A 20,114-nucleotide genomic window follows, 5' to 3' on the forward strand; every position below is an offset into this window, starting at 1 on the left:
CTAAACAACTTTCGCACAGTTCTACAGGCAATGATATTCGCAAGCACAGATTATTGTAACTCCCTGCTATTAGGACTACCTCAATCTACGATTCGGCCCCTGCAAATATTGCAATATTCTACTGCTAGAATATTGACTGGCAAAAAAAAAAGTGACCACATAACAGGAACTCTTGCCGAACTTCATTGGCTGCCAATTGAACAAAGAATACAATATAAGGCACTATGTATAATCCACAAACTAATCCACGATGAAAAAGCAGACTGGCTTAACACGGCACTACGCGTACATGTCCCTCAAAGAAACCTGAGATCTGCAAATAAGGCTCTACTAACTATCCCCTCAGTCAAATCAGCTCGTCTCACGCAAGTAAGGGAAAGAGCACTGTCACTGGCTGGCCCCGTGCTATGGAACACCATGCCACTTGATATAAGGCTGCAGAGAAATCTGAAAATATTCAAAACTAATCTGAAAACCTGGCTTTTTAAACAAGCTTTTTATAAAGATAACAAGAAGGAGAAAAATAGTTGATGTATAAGGAAGCACCCAGCTAGAAGTTATTACTTATAACCTACAAAGCAAATTACCGTATTTTCCGGCGTATAAGACGACTGGGCGTAAAAGACGACCCCCCCTTTTTTATACATATTTTTAAGAAAAAAAAAATTTTTACACTCAAACAGGAGCAACCCTATCTATGAAAAGGCAACACTACAAATACCGTATATCAGGCCCTAAAAACCAATATACCTCTTATTAGGAAAACAGAACTAGCAAGCAGCTATAGATCCCCACACATAAATAATTGTAAAACTATACTAATAAGCAGAATAAATGTTTCAAAACAGCTAGGAACAGAATAACATCCAACAATTAAAAACTCATAAAAACTATTAAACATTCTCCAAACACCAATAAAATATTTCAAAAAAGCAGACACATCACATAATATTAAATAATTAAAATGGCAGTCAATCAAGAAAAATAAACTTAAAAAGCCACCTTTCCTTACCCCCTCCAGCAGCTCTCCTATTCCTCTTCCTCTTCCTTAGGGCCCATGTCTCTCACACACACACACCATACCAGTCATGCCCCCATGACCAGTTTCTGTCTCTCACACACCAATCATTTCCCAAACAGTCTTTGACACACACACCAGACACCTTCCTGAACAGTTTCTCTCATGCCATACACACACACAGGCTTCCCACTCCCGTGTTCTGCTTACCGTACATATACGGGCTTCTCACTCTCATAATCACTTTCTCTGTCTCACACACACACACCAGTCTCTCTCTCATTTCCATGCTCACTCTCCACGTGCACAGGCTTCTCATTCCCTGAATCACATTCTTTCTCTCACATTCACACACACCAGTCTCTTTCTCTCACACACACCATCACCTTATCAACCAGTCTCTCTCTCATGCACGCGCACACACACACACACAGCCAGCCCTCCCGCTCCCATGCTCTCTCTCACATAATCAGGCTTCTTACTCCCATGCTCTCTCACATACCCAGATTTCTCACTTCCATGATTTTTCTCTCTCTCACACTCACATACACATCAGTCATCTCTCTGAGCAGTCACTTTCATTGTCTCTCACACACGAGCTCGCTGACCAGTTTCTCTCAATCACACACATGCTCTCAATCAAATGCATTCTCTCACTTACACACAGGCTGGCTGCTTCTCTCTCTCTCTCTCACTTCCACTCCCCCCCCCCCCCCTGAGCACAAATAGTAGCTGCAGCAGCTTCCTCCTCCAGCCCCCGCAGGCCAAGAAAGAAGAATCCCATCGGCCGCGGGAGGCTCATGCTGCTGTCTCCTTTCCTGATTACCAGCTCCTTCGACTGCTCGGGGCCGTTCCTGCTGTCGCCGCTGCAATTTTTTCACGCGGCACGGCTCTTTCTTCCCGCGCATCACTTCCTGTTCCGGTTCAAAGGGGGGGGGGGGGCGGGAAGAAGAAAAGGGCAGCCGCGGATGCCACAGCTTTTTTTTTTTTTTGCACCGCTGCCGTTCCCGCTGGACTTGAACGTGCTGATAGCCCAGCGGCAACGGCAGTGCGGTGCGCGGGAAGGAGAAAGCCGTGCCGAATGAAAAAATTGCAGCGGCGATAGCAGGAACGGCCCCGAGCAGTCGAAGGAGCTGGTAATCGGGAAAGGAGACAGCAGCATGAGCCTCCCGCGGCCGATGGGTTTCTTCTTTCTTGGCCTGCGGGGGCTGGAGGAGGAAGCTGCTGCAGCTACTATTTGTGCTCGGGGGGGGGGTGAAAGAAAGAAAGAGAGAGAGAGAGAGAGACAGCCTGTGTGTAAGTGAGAGAATGCATTTGATTGAGAGCATGTGTGTGTGATTGAGAGAAACTGGTAAGAGAGCAGGTGTGCCCTATAAGACGATACCCGGCGTATAAGACGACCCCCGACTTTTGAGAAGATTTTCTTGGGTTAAAAAATCGTCTTATATGCCGGAAAATACGGTAATGTTAAAATCAAACCGCTAATATGTTCCTAACAAACAGGCTTAACTTACACAATTAGTTTATGTTAAATTGTTCCCGTACCACGATGGCACATGATTAATTTGTTAGATATACCACCCATTTTTTATTATTGTGCCCTTCTGAAAACCGTTGTGATGGTTATTTAACTTAGCGACGGTATAGAAAAGTTTTAAAATAAAAAATAAATAAAATAAATAACTGTGTCCATCTCAGCTGAGGCCACACCTATCGTGGTGAGTCCCCACAGGGCTCCTCCCTGTGGGTGGAGTCATCTCTCACAACCATACCAGATCATAACATTCCATTTCCAATGGGTGTTAGCAGTATTGCGGAGACCGAGATCCCACTTTGAGGAGCTTTGTTCTAAAATGACTGTGGTATCTAGGGCCATTTCTACAATTTATGCTTTATTGCTGGGGGAGGTAGTAGTAAAACCTAAACATGTTCTGGGATAGGAAAGAGATATGGAAGTGTCGTTGGAAATTTCTGACTGGGATCTGTGTTACCAAATAATGGGTAGGGGGTTGATTTCTTCCAAGGTTGTGGAGAACAGGTATAAGTTATTTTATCACTGGTACTTTACCCCAGCCAAGCTTTCTAAAATGTTTTCAGGGGTCTCTGACAGATGCTGGAGGGATTGCGGGGGCATGGATTACTTTTATCATATTTGGTAGGCCTACCTAAAGTGGTGGTTTATTAGTGCATGGTCATTGACTTTATTTTTGAGAATACAGGTTGTAAGGTGGATAGTAATCCAGATTATTTTTTGTGGACATTAGCATGCTTCTGGATCAGTGTAGCTACTTGATTCAGGTTATTATTGTGGCAGATCGATGTGAACTGGCTGCTTGCTGGCGAAAGTCGGAGGTGCCACAAGTTAATTGTTCAAATCAGGCTTGCTTCCCTTTTCACTATGTATTAGTTAACTGCTATAATTCATGACTATCTGACTAGATTTGAGAGAACTTGGAAGACTTATATACAATGGCATGAGTCCCAAGGCTCGCTTTAGTGTAGATAAGGAAGTTGTGACATGATCCCTTGCTCATACACATGGTCTATGTTCATTTAATAGTGTTCTCTCTCGTAAAAGAACATAAGAAATTGCCATGCTGGGTCAGACCAAGGGTCCATCAAGCCCAGCATCATGTTTCCAACAGAGGCCAAACCAGGTCACAAGAACCTGGCAAAGTACCCAAACACCAAGAAGATCCCATGCTACTGATGCAATTAATAGCAGTGGCTATTAGCTAAGTAAACTTGATTAATAGCAGTTAATGGACTTCTCCTGCAAGAACTTATCCAAACCTTTTTTGAACCCAGCTACACTAACTACACTAACCACGTCCTCTGGCAACAATTTCCAGAGCTTAATTATGCGTTGAGTGAAAAATAATTTTCTCCGATTAGTCTTAAATGTGCTACTTGTTAATTTCATGGGATGCCCCCTGGTCCTTCTATTATCTGAAAGTGTAAATAACCGATTCACATCTAGTCGTTCAACATGTATATCATGTTGAGGTTTTATAGTTTGCCAGAGTGGATGGGGAGGGATAAGGGTTGGAGGGGTAAAATAGGAGGGAAAATAAAGGGACAAATCACACATTGCTGTAGTCTACTACAATGTCTTTATTTACGATTGCTATTTTATCAGTCGACATGTTGCATTGTATTGATGATTGTGATTTCTTGTGTTCTTGCTGTTTATGCAATACCTCTGTTCAATGAACAGCTAATTATAAAAAAAAAAAAGGCCAACTCCTTTAGTGGGTCAACAGCATTTTACACGTTAGGTAGAATTAACAAGATACAGTGGAATTTATTCTGTAAGATTAACGATGACAAAATTAAAGTTTACAAAAGTCAAAATCAGGATGCAAAATCATAGATTTCTCCTAAAACAGTTGCAGGTATTAGCTTATTAGTATTTGCTTTTTCTAGAATGGAATTTTATTTTTTATCTTCTATACATTGAACTGTAAATAAAATTGGAGGTAATATTAGAGGAAGTAGTGGCTGAGACAGCACTCAAATGAACTGCTCACAGCTGAACACAAACATAGCTGGTCTGCATATGCAGACTTTTTTGTTTTTTAATACTTCACTATTTAGCCAGCTTATCACTGGCCTCTATCTGACACTGTCACAGAAGTGCAAAGTAAATTAATTTGCAAGTGCATTGTAGCAACCAGGGATATATTTCCCTAAGGTTCCAAGGGGTAAGTGGCTTGCCTGGAAGTCTGTTTTGTAGAAAATTGGAGGGCCCGTGTACTTGGGCGTAAACAACCTCTGGTGCGTTGTGCTCAGAAATCTGTCTCCTCTCCATGGATGAATGATATGGGACTTCTTGATCTATGAAAACAATGAAAAGGTTTGGTTATAATTCAAACTGAGCCTATTAGAGAAAGTAAAATTATACTTAGAGGAAGCCATTATTCAATAGACTGTTTAGTGGACAAGTTAACCGGCTAACTTATCCCATATATTCAGCAGGATAAACATCCCGCTGAATATACCAGCTTAAAGTTCAAGCTTAAAAAACTACCCAGCTATTTGAAAATAGCTGGGAAGGTTTTTATTTATCCATCCTTGTATGGCCGGATAACATGCTACTTAACTGGATATCTTTAAATATATCTGGCTAAGTAGCACTGACATTAAAGAAAAACAACAAATAAATAAATGGGCCAGTGGGCCATCCCCTCCCTCCCCCCCCCCCCCCCCAAGAAAATATATCTTATAAAAGCCCTGTTGGGCCATGCCCTCCTGACCCCCCAAATCCTTTAAATGTTACTGAGACCCTCCCAACCAGGTATTTTCAAAAATCAGGCTTCCCCCCTCCTTCCCATCCACCCACAAGGATTAACAATATCACAGTACACCCCCTTTCCCTCGACCCTTCCAATCTCTTATATTTTATTGCTAGGAGCAAGGGACCCTCTGCCTCACTCCCGGCTCATGCTTCTAGTGCTGCCTCTCTTAGAGCAGTGCTGGAGTCGCCAGGAGATCAATATTCTAAATGGCTTTTTGAATATTAATTTCAGAGGTTTTTACAGCCATTTTTCTGTTGGGCAGAATCATCAGAAATAATTCACTATTGTTATCTACAGTTAGGAACCTTCATTTTCAACTTCAAGATCACATTGACGCTAATCACCTTCTCAACAATGCTGAGTTTGGATTTTGGTCCTCTCATAACACTGAAGCTTTACTTCTGAGTAGTTTTGACACCATTTGTCAAGTTTTTGATAAAGGCACCCAATATTTACTAGTTTTACTCATTTACCATTAATCATTCCATCCTACTAGCTCATCTAGAATCTATGCGGGTTTCCACATCTGTTCTCTTTTGGTTCACTTCTTATTTATCAGACCGTTCTTTCAGAGTTAAGACTGATAGCATATTCTCTGGTTTGTACCCATTGCCTACTGGAGTCCCACAAGGATCCTTAATTTCAGAAGTTCTGTCAATCTCTATCTGGTCCCGCTTTGTGAAGTTCTGGCAGACCTAGATATTTCATTTAAATTGTAGGCTGATGATATTCAGGGGTTTTTTTCCCCTATTACTTCAACAATGGATCTGTTTCTACAAATCTTACCTCTTGCATGGGTCAAGGTAAGAGCTGGCTAACATCTAATAAACTAACCCTTAATATCAATAAGATCGATATTGTTTTACTATCACGCATTCCTCCTGAGAACTAACCTAACATAGAAACATAGAAATGACGGCAGAAGAAGACCAAACGGCCCATCCAGTCTGCCCAGCAAGCTTCACACATTTTTTCTCTCATACTTATCTGTTTCTCTTAGCTCTTGGTTCTATTTACCTTCCACCCCCACCATTGAAATATCTAGCTTGATTAGTTAGGGGTAGTAGGGGTAGTAACCGCCGCAATAAGCAAGCTACACCCATGCTTATTTGTTTTACCCAGACTATGTTATACAGTCCTTATTGGTTGTTTTTCTTCTCCCCTGCTGTTGAAGCAGGGAGCTATGCTGGAAATGCGTGATGTATCAGTCTTCTCCCATGCCGTTGAAGCAGAGAGCCATGCTGGATATGCATCGAAAGTGAAGTATCAGACACATTTGGTTTGGGGTAGTAACCGCCGTAACAAGCCAGCTACTCCCCGCTTTGTGAGTGCGAACCCTTTTTTCTTCTCCCCTGTCGTTGAAGCAGAGAACTATGCTGTATATGCATTGAAGGTGAAGTATCAGGCTTATTTGGTTTGGGGTAGTAACCGCCGTAACAAGCCAGCTACTCCCCTCTTTGTGAGTGTAAATCCATTTTTCCACATTTCCTCTTGCTGTTGAAGCTTAGAGCGATGATGGAGTCACAGTAAGCATGTGTATGTTTATTGAATAAGGGTATTGTCTCCAGGCAGTAGCTGTCATTCTGGTGAGTCACCCACTCTTCATTGGCGGCCTCTTGACTTTATGGATCCACAGTGTTTATCCCACGCCCCTTTGAAGTCCTTCACAGTTCTGGTCTTCACCACATCCTCCGGAAGGATATTCCAGGCGTCCACCACCCTCTCCGTGAAGAAATACTTCCTGACATTGGTTCTGAATCTTCCTCCCTGGAGCTTCAAATCGTGACCTCTGGTTCTGCTGATTTTTTTCCTACGGAACAGGTTTGTCGTTGTCTTTGGATCATTAAAACCTTTCAAGTATCTGAAAGTCTGTATCATATCACCTCTGCTCCTCCTTTCCTCCAGGGTGTACATATTTAGATTCTTCAATCTCTCCTCGTACGTCATGCGATGAAGATCCTCCACCTTCCTGGTCGCCCTTCTCTGTACCGCTTCCATCTTGTCTTTGTCTTTTTGTAGATACGGTCTCCAGAACTGAACACAGTACTCCAGGTGAGGCCTCACCAAGGACCTGTACAAGGGAATAATCACTTCCCTTTTCTTACTCGATATTCCTCTCTCTATGCAGCCCAGCATTCTTCTGGCTTTTGCTATCGCCTTGTCACATTGTTTCGCAGACTTCATATCATTAGACACTATCACCCCAAGGTCCCTCTCCTGCTCCGTGCACATCAGCTTTTCCCCCCCCCCATCAAATACAGTTCATTCGGGTTTCCACTCCCCATATGCATGACTTTGCACTTCTTGGCATTGAATCTGAGCTGCCATATCTTCGACCACTCTTCCAGTTTCCTTAGATCCCGTCTCATTCTCTCCACTCCTTCCGGCGTGTCCACTCTGTTGCTGATCTTCGTGTCATCCGCAAAAAGACAAACCTTACCTTCTATCCCGTCCGCAATGTCGCTCACAAAGATATTGAACAGGACCGGTCCCAACACCGATCCTTGCGGTACACCACTTAAAACCGCTCTCTCTTCAGAGAAGGTTCCATTTACCATCACACATTGTCTTCTGTCTGTCAGCCAATTTGCAATCCAGGTCACCACCTCGGCCCTCACTCCTAAGCTTCTCGTTTTATTCACGAGTCTCCTGTGCGGAACCGTATCAAAAGCTTTGCTGAAATCCAAGTATATGATATCAAGCGCTCTTCCTCGATCCAATTCCTTGGTTACCCAGTCAAAAAGGTTAATCAAATTTGTCTGACAGGATCTTCCCCTGGTGAATCCATGTTGCCTCTGGTCCATCAATTCTCCGGACTGTAGATAGTTCACTATTCTCTCTTTCAGCAGTGACTCCATTACTTTTCCCACCACCGAAGTGAGGCTAACCGGTCTGTAGTTGCCAGCCTCCTCCCTGTTCTCACTCTTGTGAAGCGGGACCACCACCGCTCTTCTCCAATCACTTGGCACCACTCCCGTTTCTAGGGATCTATTGAACAGGTCACACAGCGGAGCTGCCAGAACATCTCTGAGCTCCCTCAATATCCTTGGATGAATCCCATCAGGCCCCATGGCTTTGTCCACTTTCAGGTTCTTTAGCTCATCCCACACATTTTCTACTGTAAAAGGATTTATATCCATTCCACTTCCTTCCAGTTTCTTGTTGTGTAGAGATGGTCCTTCTCCAGGGTCTTCTTTAGTGAACACAGAGCTGAAGTATTCGTTTAATATTTCTGCCATTTCTTCGTCTCTCTCCACACATTGATCATTACCACCTTTCAATTTCACTATACCACTTTGGACCTTTCTCTTTTCGCTGATGTATCTGAAAAATGTTTTGTCACCATTTTTTATCTCCTTGGCAATCCTCTTATCCTCTCCTTGGCAATCCTCTTATCCTCTTATCTCCTTGGCAATCCTACTTATCTCATCTTTGATAATCACATTATTCCCATTAAACTTCAGGCTCATGATTTAGGTGTCATAATAGATCACTATCACTTCGTCTGTACATTAACTCTGTGATCCAAATTGCGAATTCTGCGTTCTCTTAAATCTTTTCTTGACTGTACCAACTTTTATATGGTGACCCAAGCTATGATACTCCCATCCATTGACTATTGCAATACATTAAGAACATGCCATACTGGGTCAGACCAAGGGTCCATCAAGCCCAGCATCCTGTTTCCAACAGTGGCCAATCCAGGCCACAAGAACCTGGCAAGTACCCAAAAACTAAGTCTATTCCATGTTACTGTTGCTAGTAATAGCAGTGGCTATTTTTTAAGTCAACTTAATTTATAGCAGGTAATGGACTTCTCCTCCAAGAATTATCCAATCCTTTTTTAAACACAACTATACTAACTGCACTAACCACATCCTCTGGCAACAAATTCCAGAGTTTAATTGTGCGTTGAGTGAAAAAGAACTTTCTCCGATTAGTTTTAAATGTGCCACATGCTAACTTCATGGAATGCCCCCTAGTCTTTCTATTATCTGAAAGAGTAACCGATTCACATCTACCCGTTCTAGACCTCACATGATTTTAAACACATTATTCCTTGGTCTACCCCAATCTCACAACTCATCCAAAATTCTGCTGCATCTTTATTCTCTGATGTTTCCTCTAGTGATTATATAATTCCAGTATTAGCTAGTCCTTCATTGGTTTCATTTTTAAGGCTTATTACAATTTTGCTCCTTAAGAACATAAGAAATTGCCATGCTGGGTCAGACCAAGGGTCCATCAAGCCCAGCATCCTGTTTCCAACAGAGGCCAAACCAGGCTCCAAGTACACTAAGAAGATCCCATGCTACTGATGCAATTAATAGCAGTGGCTATTCCCTAAGTAAACTTGATTAATAGCCGTTAATGGGCTTCTCCTCCAAGAACCCATCCAAACCTTTTTTGAATCCAGCTACACTATCTGCACGAACCACATCCACTGGCAACAAATTCCAGAGCTTTATTGTGCATTGAGTGAAAAAGAATTTTCTCCGATTAGTCTTAAATGTGCTACTTGCTAACTTCATGGAATGCCCCCTAGATCCTTCTATTATTCGAAAGTGTAAATAACCGAGTCACATCTACTCGTTCAAGACCTCTCATGAACTTAAAGACCTCCATCATATCCCCCCTCAGCTGCCTCTTCTCCAAGCTGAACAGCCCTAACCTCTTTAGCCTTTCCTCACAGGGGAGCTATTCCATCCCCTTTATCATTTTGGTTGCCCTTCTCTGTACCTTCTCCATCACAACTATATCTTTTTTGAGATGCGGCGACCAGAATTGTACACAGTATTCAAGGTGCGGTCTCACCATTTAATGATATAGAGGCATTATGACATTTTCCATTTTATTAACGATTCCCTTCCTAATAATTCCTAACATTCTGTTTGCTTTTTTGACTGCTGCAGCACACTGAGCCGACAATTTTAAAGTATTATCCACTATGATGCCTAGATCTTTTTCCTGGGTGGTAGCTCCTAATAAGGAACCTAACATCGTGTAACTACAGCAAGGGTTATTTATCCCTATATGCAACACCTTGCACTTGTCCACATTAAATTTCATCTGCCATTTGGATGCCCAATCTTCCAATCTTGCAAGGTCCTCCTGTAATGTATCACAATCCACTTGTGATTTAACTACTCTGAATAATTTTGTATCATCCGCAAATTTGATAACCTCACTCATCGTATTCCTTTCCAGATCACCTTTATCCACATGTTTATTAACCCCTTCAAAAAAATGAAGCAGATTTGTTAGGCAAGACTTCCCATGGGTAAATCCATGTTGACTGTGTTCCATTAAACCATGTTTTTCTATGTGCACTACGATTTTGATCTTGAGAATAGTTTCTACTATTTTTCCCGGCACTGAAGACAGGCTCACTGGTCTATAGTTACCCGGATCGCCCTGGAGCCTTTTTTAAATATTGGGGTTCCATTGGCCACCCTCCAGTCTTCAGGTATAATGGATGATTTTAATGATAGATTACAAATTTTAACTAACAGATCAGAAATTTCATTTTTTAGTTCCTTCAGTACCCTAGGATGCATACCATCTGGTCCAGGTGATTTGCTACTCTTTAGTTTGTCAATCTGGCCTACTCATCTTCCAAGTTCACAGTGATTTTGTTCATTTCGTCTGACTCATCATCCCTGAAAACCATCTCCGGAACTGGTATCTCCCCAACATCCTCATTAGTAAACACGGAAGCAAATAATTCATTTAGTCTTTCTGCAATGGCCTTAACCTCCGTAGGAGCCCTTTTAATCCCTCGGTCATCTAATGGTCCAACCGACTCCCTCACAGGTTTCTTGTTTCGGATATATTTTAAAAAGGTTTTATTATGAGTTTTTGCCTCTATGACCAATTTCATTTCAAATTCTCTCTTCGCCTGTCTTATCAATGTTTTACACTTTACTTGATAATGCTTATGTTTTATCCTATTTTCTTCAGATGGATCCTTCTTCCAATTTTTGAAGGATGTTTTTTTGGCTAAAATAGCCTCTTTCACCTCACCTTTTAACCATGACGGTAATCGTTTTGCCTTCCTTCCACCTTTCTTAATGTGTGGAACACATCTGGACTGCGCCTCTAGGATTGCATTTTTAAACAATGTCCATATCTGTTGAACACTTAACCTTTGCAGGTGCACCTTTCAGTTTTTTTCTAACTATTTTCCTCATTTTATCAAAGTTTCCCTTTTGAAAGTTTAGTGTTAGAGCTGCAGATTTACTTATTGTCCCCCTTCCAGTTATTAGTTTAAATTTGATCATGTTATGATCACTGTTGCCATCTGGCCCCACCACCGTTACCTCTCTCACCAAATCTTGCGTTCCACTAAGAATTAAATCTAAAATAGCTCCCTCTCTTGTTGGTTCCTAAACCAATTGCTCCATAAAGCAGTAATTTAGTACATCCAGGAACTTTATGTCTCTTGCAAGTTCTGATGTTACAGTTACCCAGTCAATATTGGGGTAATTGAAATCTCCCATTATTACTGCAATGCCAAATTGGTTAGCTTCCCTGATTTCTCTTAGCATTTCATTATCTGTCTGACCATTTTGTCCAGGTGGATGGTAGTATACTATCGCTATACTCTTACCCAACACACATGGGATTTCTATCCAAATAGATTCTACTGAGCATTTAGTCTCTTGTATGATCTTTATCCTCTTGGACTCTATACTCTCTTGGACATAAAGTGCCACACCCCCATCAAGTTGGTCCTCCTTAACATTGCGATATAATTTGTACCCTAATATAGCACTGTCCCATTGGTTATCTTCCTTCCATCAAGTCTCTGTGATGCCAATTATGTCAATCTCATCATTTGCTGCTATACACTCTAATTCTCCCATCTTACTTCTTAGGCTTCTGGCATTGGCATACAGACATTTCAAAGTGTGCTTTTCAGTTGTTAGGGATAATTCGAAAATCATTAGCTTTGGTGATTTTTTACATATAGGCACATGGACTATGTTTGCTTTTGATGGAACCTCTCTGTTGGGATGCCCTAAAGGAAAATTAGGTCTTACCTCATAATTTTCGTTCCTGTAGTACTACGGATCAGTCCAGACCATGGATTGAGCCTCCTTTCCAGCAGGTGGAGACAGACTAAAACTGAAAGGATATCCTATATGAGGTCAGAGCCTACCCTGTAGCCCTTCAGTATATAACTATTGTCAAAGCAGAGGAAGAAAAACATCATGGAACAAGCAAGTAACAGCAGAACTCACAATGAGAAAACTCTGAAAGATTAAGTGAACAAGATAAAACAGTGAATGAACTCTGTGCGTGGACACTCTTGCATAAATGCCCACAATCATCACATGGATGCTTCCGGTACCTCATATAAAGCAACAGATAGAACAATGTAGGATAGCATGGTAGGTACAGAATAAGGATCTTCGCGCGGACAGTAAGACAAGGAACGGGAAGGGCGTCTGAACTGATCCGTGGTACTACAGGAACGAAAATTATCAGGTAAGACCTAATTTTCCTTTCCCTGTACGTACCCGGATCAGTCCGGATTATAGGATGTACCAAAGCTTCCCTAGACAGGGTGGGACCTAGACAATCCCGCTCAAAGCACCTGCCGCCCAAAGGAACCAAAGACTGGTGCCTGAACATCAAGGCGGTAATGTCGAGCAAAAGTATGCAGGGACTTCCAAGTAGCCGCCCTGCATATCTCCTGCGGAGAGACCAACTGGCTCTCCGCCCAGGATGACGCCTGAGAACGCAAGGAATGAGCCTTAAGACCCTCCAGAACCGGACGCCCCTGACAGAGGTAAGCCGATGAGATCGTTTCCTTCAACCAGCGAGATATCGTAGTCTTAGAGGCTTGTTTGCCCCAGTTGGGGCCACCCCATAAGACAAAAAGATGATCCGATACCCGAAAGTCGTTGGTGACCTACAGATAACACATGAGGACGTGCTTGACATCCAGACGGCGTAAGTCATCCCCGCCAGGGCTCGCAATGACTGCCGGAGAGAACGCGGGGAGCTCGACCAACTTTTTGACGTGAAAAGAAGAGACGACCTTCGGCAAGAAAGACGGAACCGTCTTGAGGGAGACCCCGGAATCCGAAAAGCTTAAGAAAGGCTTGCGGCAGGACAGCGCTTGGATCTCAGACACCCGCCTAGTGGAGCAAATGGCAACCAGAAATACCGTCTTGAGCATCAAGTCCTTGAGAGTGGAACGGCGAAAAGGCTCAAAGGGAGCCTGACAGAGCGCCCGAAGAACCAAGTTCAAACTCCACGAGGGACATGTGAGACGCAATGGGGGCTTCAAATGTTTGACCCCCTTGAGAAAGCGGACAATATCCGGATGGGACGCAACCGCGTGGCCGTCGAGGCTTCCCAAGAGAGAACCGAGGGCCGATACCTGAACACAGAGCGAACCAAAAGAGAGACCCTGAGAGAGACCTCGCTGAAGGAAAGAGAGGACGAGTGAGACGGGGGCCGATCGAATCGAAATGCCCGCTTCCACACAGGCCAGCTCGAAGACCTTCCAAACCCGGACATAGATAATGGAGGTAGAAGTTTTGCGGGACCGCTAGATAGTGGAAATGACATCCTCGGCATATCCCCTCCGCCTTAGCCGTCGCTGTTCAAAAGCCAAGCCACAAGACAGAAGCGATCTGCCTGGTCGAAAGATACAGGATCTTGGCTGAGGAGGTGTGGAAGATGACCCAGGTGAAGAGGACAGTCCGACGCTAGATTGACCAGATCCGCGAACCACGGCCTGCGAGGCCACTCGGGAGCTACAAGAATGACCGGGCCTCTGTGAAGCTCTATCTGACTGAGCACTTTCGACAAGGGGCCACGGAGGGAACACATACAGAAGAACGTCGCTCGGCCACGGAAGAGATAGGGCATCTACCCCTTCCGCACAGTGTTCTCACCAGTGGCTGAAGAACCGGGGAGCCTTGGCGTTGTGCAGAGTCGCCATCAAGCCAAGATGCGGGGGACCCCATCTGCCGATGAGGGCCATGGCATCTTCGGACAGCTCCCACTCGCCTGGGTCCAGACACTGGCGACACAAGAAGTCGGCTTGGACGTTCTCATTGCCCGCAATGTGGGATGCCGTGAGGCAGTCCAGGTGCAGCTCCGCCCATGCGAGAAGGTGACTTGCTTCGAGGGCCACCAGGCGACTCCTGGTGCCCCATTGTCGATTGATGTATGCTATAGTGGTGGAATTGTCCAAGAGCACCCGGACCACCTGGCGGCGGAGTAGAGGAAGAAAAGCCTTGAGAGCTAGACGAACCGCCCAGGTCTACAGGTGGTTGATGTGCCAACGAGACTGGGCTGGGGACCAGAGCTCCTGCGTGACCTGAGACAGGCAAACTGCTCCCCAACCGGACAGGCTGGCATACGTCGTGACTACCATCCACTGCGGGGTCCGAAGGGACATTCCACAGAGAAGGTGCTTGAGCGGGAGCCACCATTGTAATTCACTGATGGTAGATTCTGAGAGAGGGAGCTGCATCTGAAACTGCTCTGATACCGGCTTCCAACGAGCCAACAAGGCTCTCTGTAATGGATGCATATGTGCAAATGCCCAGGGGACCAGGTCGATCGTCAACGCCATGGTCCCCAGGACCTGTAGATAATCCCACGCCGTGGGAAGAGGCATGGAGAAGAAGCCCTGGAGCTGAACCATCAGCTTGAAAGCTCTGGAGTCCGGTAGAAAGACCTTGCTGACGCAGGTATCGAAGCGAGCCCCCAGGAACTCCAAGACCTGACACAGCTGTAGGTTGCTCTTGGAGAAATTGACTATCCAACCGAGAGGAGCACGAGAACGTGGTCCACTGCCTGGCGGCAGAGGGTCGCCAACTTGGCTCGGATTAACCAATCATCCAAGTACAGATGGATCAGGACACCGTCCTTCCGAAGGGCCGCCTCCACCATAAGAACATAAGAAAATGCCATACTGGGTCAGACCAAGGGTCCATCAAGCCCAGCATCCTGTTTCCAACAGTGGCCAATCCAGGCCATAAGAACCTGGCAAGTACCCAAAAACTAAGTCTATTCCATGTAACCATTGCTAATGGCAGTAGCTATTCTCTAAGTGAACTTAATAGCAGGTAATGGACTTCTCCTCCAAGAACTTATCCAATCCTTTTTTAAACACAGCTATACTAACTGCACGAACCACATTCTCTGGCAACAAATTCCAGAGTTTAATTGTGTGTTGAGTAAAAAAGAACTTTCTCCGATTAGTTTTAAATGTGCCCCATGCTAACTTCATGGAGTGTCCCCTAGTCTTTCTACTATCCGAAAGAGTAAATAACCGATTCACATCTACCCGTTCTAGACCTCTCATGATTTTAAACATCTCTATCATATCCCCTCTCAGTCGTCTCTTCTCCAAGCTGAAAAGTCCTAACCTCTTTAGTCTTTCCTCATAGGTGAGTTGTGCCATTCCCCTTATCATTTTGGTAGCCCTTCTCTGTACCTTCTCCATCGCAATTATATCTTTTTTGAGATGCGGCGACCAGAATTGTACACAGTATTCAAGGTGCGGTCTCACCATGAAGCGATACAGAGGCATTATGACATTTTCCGTTTTATTCATCATTCCTTTTCTAATAATTCCCAACATTCTGTTTGCTTTTTTGACTGCCGCAGCACACTGAACCGACGATTTCAATGTGTTATCCACTATGACACCTAGATCTCTTTCTTGGGTTGTAACACCTAATATGGAACCCAACATCGTGTAATTATAGCATGGATTATTTTTCCCTATATGCATCACCTTGCACTTATCCACATTAAATTTCATCTGCCATTTGGATGCCCAATTTTCCAGTCTCACAAGGTCTTCCTGCAATTTATCACAATCTGCTTGTGATTTAACTACTCTGAACAATTTTGTGTCATCTGCAAATTTGATTATCTCACTCGTCGTATTTCTTTCCAGATCATTTATAAATATATTGAACAGTAAGGGTCCCAATACAGATCCCTGAGGCACTCCACTGTCCACTCCCTTCCACTGAGAAAATTGCCCATTTAATCCTACTCTCTGTTTCCTGTCTTTTAGCCAGTTTGCAATCCATGAAAGGACATCGCCACCTATCCCATGACTTTTTACTTTTCCTAGAAGCCTCTCATGAGGAACTTTGTCAAACGCCTTCTGAAAATCCAAGTATACTATATCTACCGGTTCACCTTTATCCACATGTTTATTAACTCCTTCAAAAAAGTGAAGCAGATTTGTGAGGCAAGACTTGCCCTGGGTAAAGCCATGCTGACTTTGTTCCATTAAACCATGTCTTTCTATATGTTCTGTGATTTTGATGTTTAGAACACTTTCCACTATTTTTCCTGGCACTGAAGTCAGGCTAACCGGTCTGTAGTTTCCCGGATCGCCCCTGGAGCCCTTTTTAAATATTGGGGTTACATTTGCTATCCTCCAGTCTTCAGGTACAATGGATGATTTTAATGATAAGTTACAAATTTTTACTAATAGGTCTGAAATTTCATTTTTTAGTTCCTTCAGAACTCTGGGGTGTATACCATCCGGTCCAGGTGATTTACTACTCTTCAGTTTGTCAATCAGGCCTACCACATCTTCTAGGTTCACCGTGATTTGATTCAGTCCATCTGAATCATTACCCATGAAAACCTTCTCCATTACGGGTACCTCCCCAACATCCTCTTCAGTAAACACCGAAGCAAAGAAATCATTTAATCTTTCCACGATGGCCTTATCTTCTCTAAGTGCCCCTTTAACCCCTCGATCATCTAACGGTCCAACTGACTCCCTCACAGGCTTTCTGCTTCGGATATATTTAAAAAAGTTTTTACTGTGAGTTTTTGCCTCTACAGCCAACTTCTTTTCAAATTCTCTCTTAGCCTGTCTTATCAATGTCTTACATTTAACTTGCCAATGTTTATGCTTTATCCTATTTTCTTCTGTTGGAGCCTTCTTCCAATTTTTGAATGAAGATCTTTTGGCTAAAATAGCTTCTTTCACCTCCCCTTTTAACCATGCCGGTAATCGTTTTGCCTTCTTTCCACCTTTCTTAATGTGTGGAATACATCTGGACTGTGCTTCTAGAATGGTATTTTTTAACAATGACCACGCCTCTTGGACATTTTTTACTTTTGTAGCTGCTCCTTTCAGTTTTTTTCTAACAATTTTTCTCATTTTATCAAAGTTTTCCTTTTGAAAGTTTAGCACGAGAGCCTTGGATTTGCACACTGTTCCTTTTCCAGTCATTAAATCAAATTTGATCATATTATGATCACTATTGCCAAGCGGCCCCACCACCGTTACCTCTCTCACCAAGTCCTGTGCTCCACTGAGAATTAGATCTAAAATTGCTCCCTCTCTCGTCGGTTCCTGAACCAATTGCTCCATAAAGCTATCATTTATTCCATCCAGGAACGTTATCTCTCTAGCGTGACCCGATGATACATTTACCCAGTCTATATTGGGGTAATTGAAGTCTCCCATTATTACTGCACTACCAATTTGGTTAGCTTCCCTAATTTCTCTTAGCATTTCACTGTCCATCTCACCATCTTGACCAGGTGGACGGTAGTATACACCTATCACTGTAGTCTTCCCTGATACACAAGGGATTTCTACCCATAAAGATTCAATTTTGTATTTAGTCTCATGCAGGATGTTTATCCTGTTGGACCCTATGCCATCCCGGACATAAAGCGCCACACCTCCTCCCGACTGCTCCTCTCTGTCATTGCGATATAATTTGTACCCCGGTATAGCACTGTCCCATTGGTTATCCTCTTTCCACCATGTCTCTGAGATGCCAATTAAGTCTATGTCATCATTTACTGCTATACATTCTAATTCTCCCATCTTACTTCTTAGACTTCTGGCATTAGCATACAAACATTTCAAAGTTTGTTTTTTGTTTGTATTTTTATTCTGCTTTTTAATTGATAGGGATAAGTTAGAATTTTTTAGCTTAGGTGAGTTTTTAGTTACAGGCACTTGGACTACTTTTCTAATTATTGGAACCTCACTGTCGGGATGCCCTAATTCTAATGCATCATTAGTATCCTTTAAAGATACATCTCTCCGAACCATGCGCTGCTGAGCAACTGTCGGCTTTCCCCTTTGTTCTAGTTTAAAAGCTGCTCTATCTCCTTTTTAAAAGTTAGCGCCAGCAGTCTGGTTCCACCCTGGTTAAGGTGGAGCCCATCCCTTCGGAAGAGACTCCCCCTTCCCCAAAAGGTTCCCCAGTTCCTAACAAAACTGAATCCCTCTTCCTTGCACCATCGTCTCATCCACGCATTGAGACTCCGGAGCTCTGCCTGCCTCTGGTGACCTGCGCGTGGAACAGGGAGCATTTCAGAGAATGCTACCCTGGAGGTTCTGGATTTAATCTTTCTAACTAAGAGCCTAAATTTGGCTTCCAGAACCTCCCTCCCACATTTTCCTATGTCGTTGGTGCCCACGTGTACCACGACAGCCGGCTCCTCCCCAGCACTGTCTAAAATCCTATCTAGGTGACGCGTGAGGTCCGCCACCTTCGCACCAGGTAGGCATGTTACCAGGCGATCCTCACGCCCACCCGCCACCCAGCTATCTACATTCCTAATAATCGAATCACCAACTATGACGGCCGACCTAACCCTTCCCTCCTGGGCAGTAGGCCTTGGGGAGATATCCTCAGTGCGAAAGGACAATGCATCACCTAGAGAGCAGGTCCTTGCTACAGGATCCTTTCCTGCTACACCTGGTTGGTGCTCTCCCATTATGAGACCTTCTTCCTCCAAGGCAGCACCAGGGCTGCCAGTCTGAAGTTGGGACTGGACTACTATCTCCCTGAAGGTCTCATCTATATACCTCTCTGTCTCCCTCAGCTCCTCCAGGTTTGCCACTCTAGCCTCCAGAGATCGGACTCGTTCTCTGAGAGCCAGGAGCTCTTTGCATCGCATGCACATGTACAACTTCTCACCGGTGGGTAAAAAATCATACATGTGACACTCGATGCAAAAGACTGGGAAGCCCCCCTCTTGCTGCTGGACTGCTGCCTTCATCTCAATTTTGATCAGTTCCTAGTTATGTTTTAGGTTACTATGGGAGTAGGAATGTGTCTAAGTTCCTTTAAATGTATTAGTGAATTCACTATATGTCTGGTAGTGGCCTACTGGGGTCTGATCGAATTCTCTATAAAGTTTTTGTTGATGGGTTTTTGTTTTTTTTTTGTGCAAGTGGCACCTGCCTATAAATTAAGGGATGAGCTTGGGGTGGGTGGGCGAGGGGTGGGAGGGTTGGGAATTACAAACAGTCTAACTTTAGTTAGTCAGCCTGAGTGACTCACAGCTCCCTTGATTAACAAATGTTGTTCCCTATTCAAACCTAATCACACTACCTCAACACTTTTCCAAGGTGAGTAACTGAGCTGAACTATTCAACTTTTTTACTTTGGTATATACTGCTCCTAGCTTATTTCTAGCTTCTGGCTACTTTTTTGTGGGGTTTTTTTTTTTTTTGTGGGTTTTTTTTTTGGTTTTTCAATACAATGCACTCAGTTATTATTAAATAAAATAACCACAACCATCACCTTGGTAAATGTGCTATTAAGTTCACTTAGAGAATAACCACTGCCAATAGCAATGGTAACATGGAATAGACTTAGCTTTTGGGTACTTGCCAGATTCTTATGGCCTGGATTGGCCACTGTTGGAAACAGGATGCTGGGCTTGATGGACCCTTGGTCTGACCCAGTATGGCATTTTCTTATGTTCTTAAGTGTTGGCCCAGGATGTGGAAACGAAGGAACCGCTGATGCTCGGGATGGATC

The 20,114-nt window shown here is 43.7% G+C and overlaps 1 protein-coding gene across 1 annotated transcript in view; it reads right to left on the minus strand.

Moving 5' to 3' along the window:
• Positions 1-4,112: 4,112 nt before the first annotated feature.
• The window catches only part of TEX45 (testis expressed 45), a 201,636-nt gene continuing 185,634 nt past the window's right edge, over positions 4,113-20,114 (minus strand). Inside the window, exon 8 of the mRNA XM_029614122.1 lies at positions 4,113-4,855. Coding sequence (XP_029469982.1) covers positions 4,667-4,855 — 189 coding nt within the window. The 3' untranslated portion in view covers positions 4,113-4,666. The remainder of the gene's footprint in view (positions 4,856-20,114) is intronic.

Source organism: Rhinatrema bivittatum, chromosome 8 (assembly GCF_901001135.1).
Source record: "Rhinatrema bivittatum chromosome 8, aRhiBiv1.1, whole genome shotgun sequence".
In the NCBI taxonomy this organism is placed as follows: Eukaryota; Metazoa; Chordata; class Amphibia; order Gymnophiona; family Rhinatrematidae; genus Rhinatrema; species Rhinatrema bivittatum.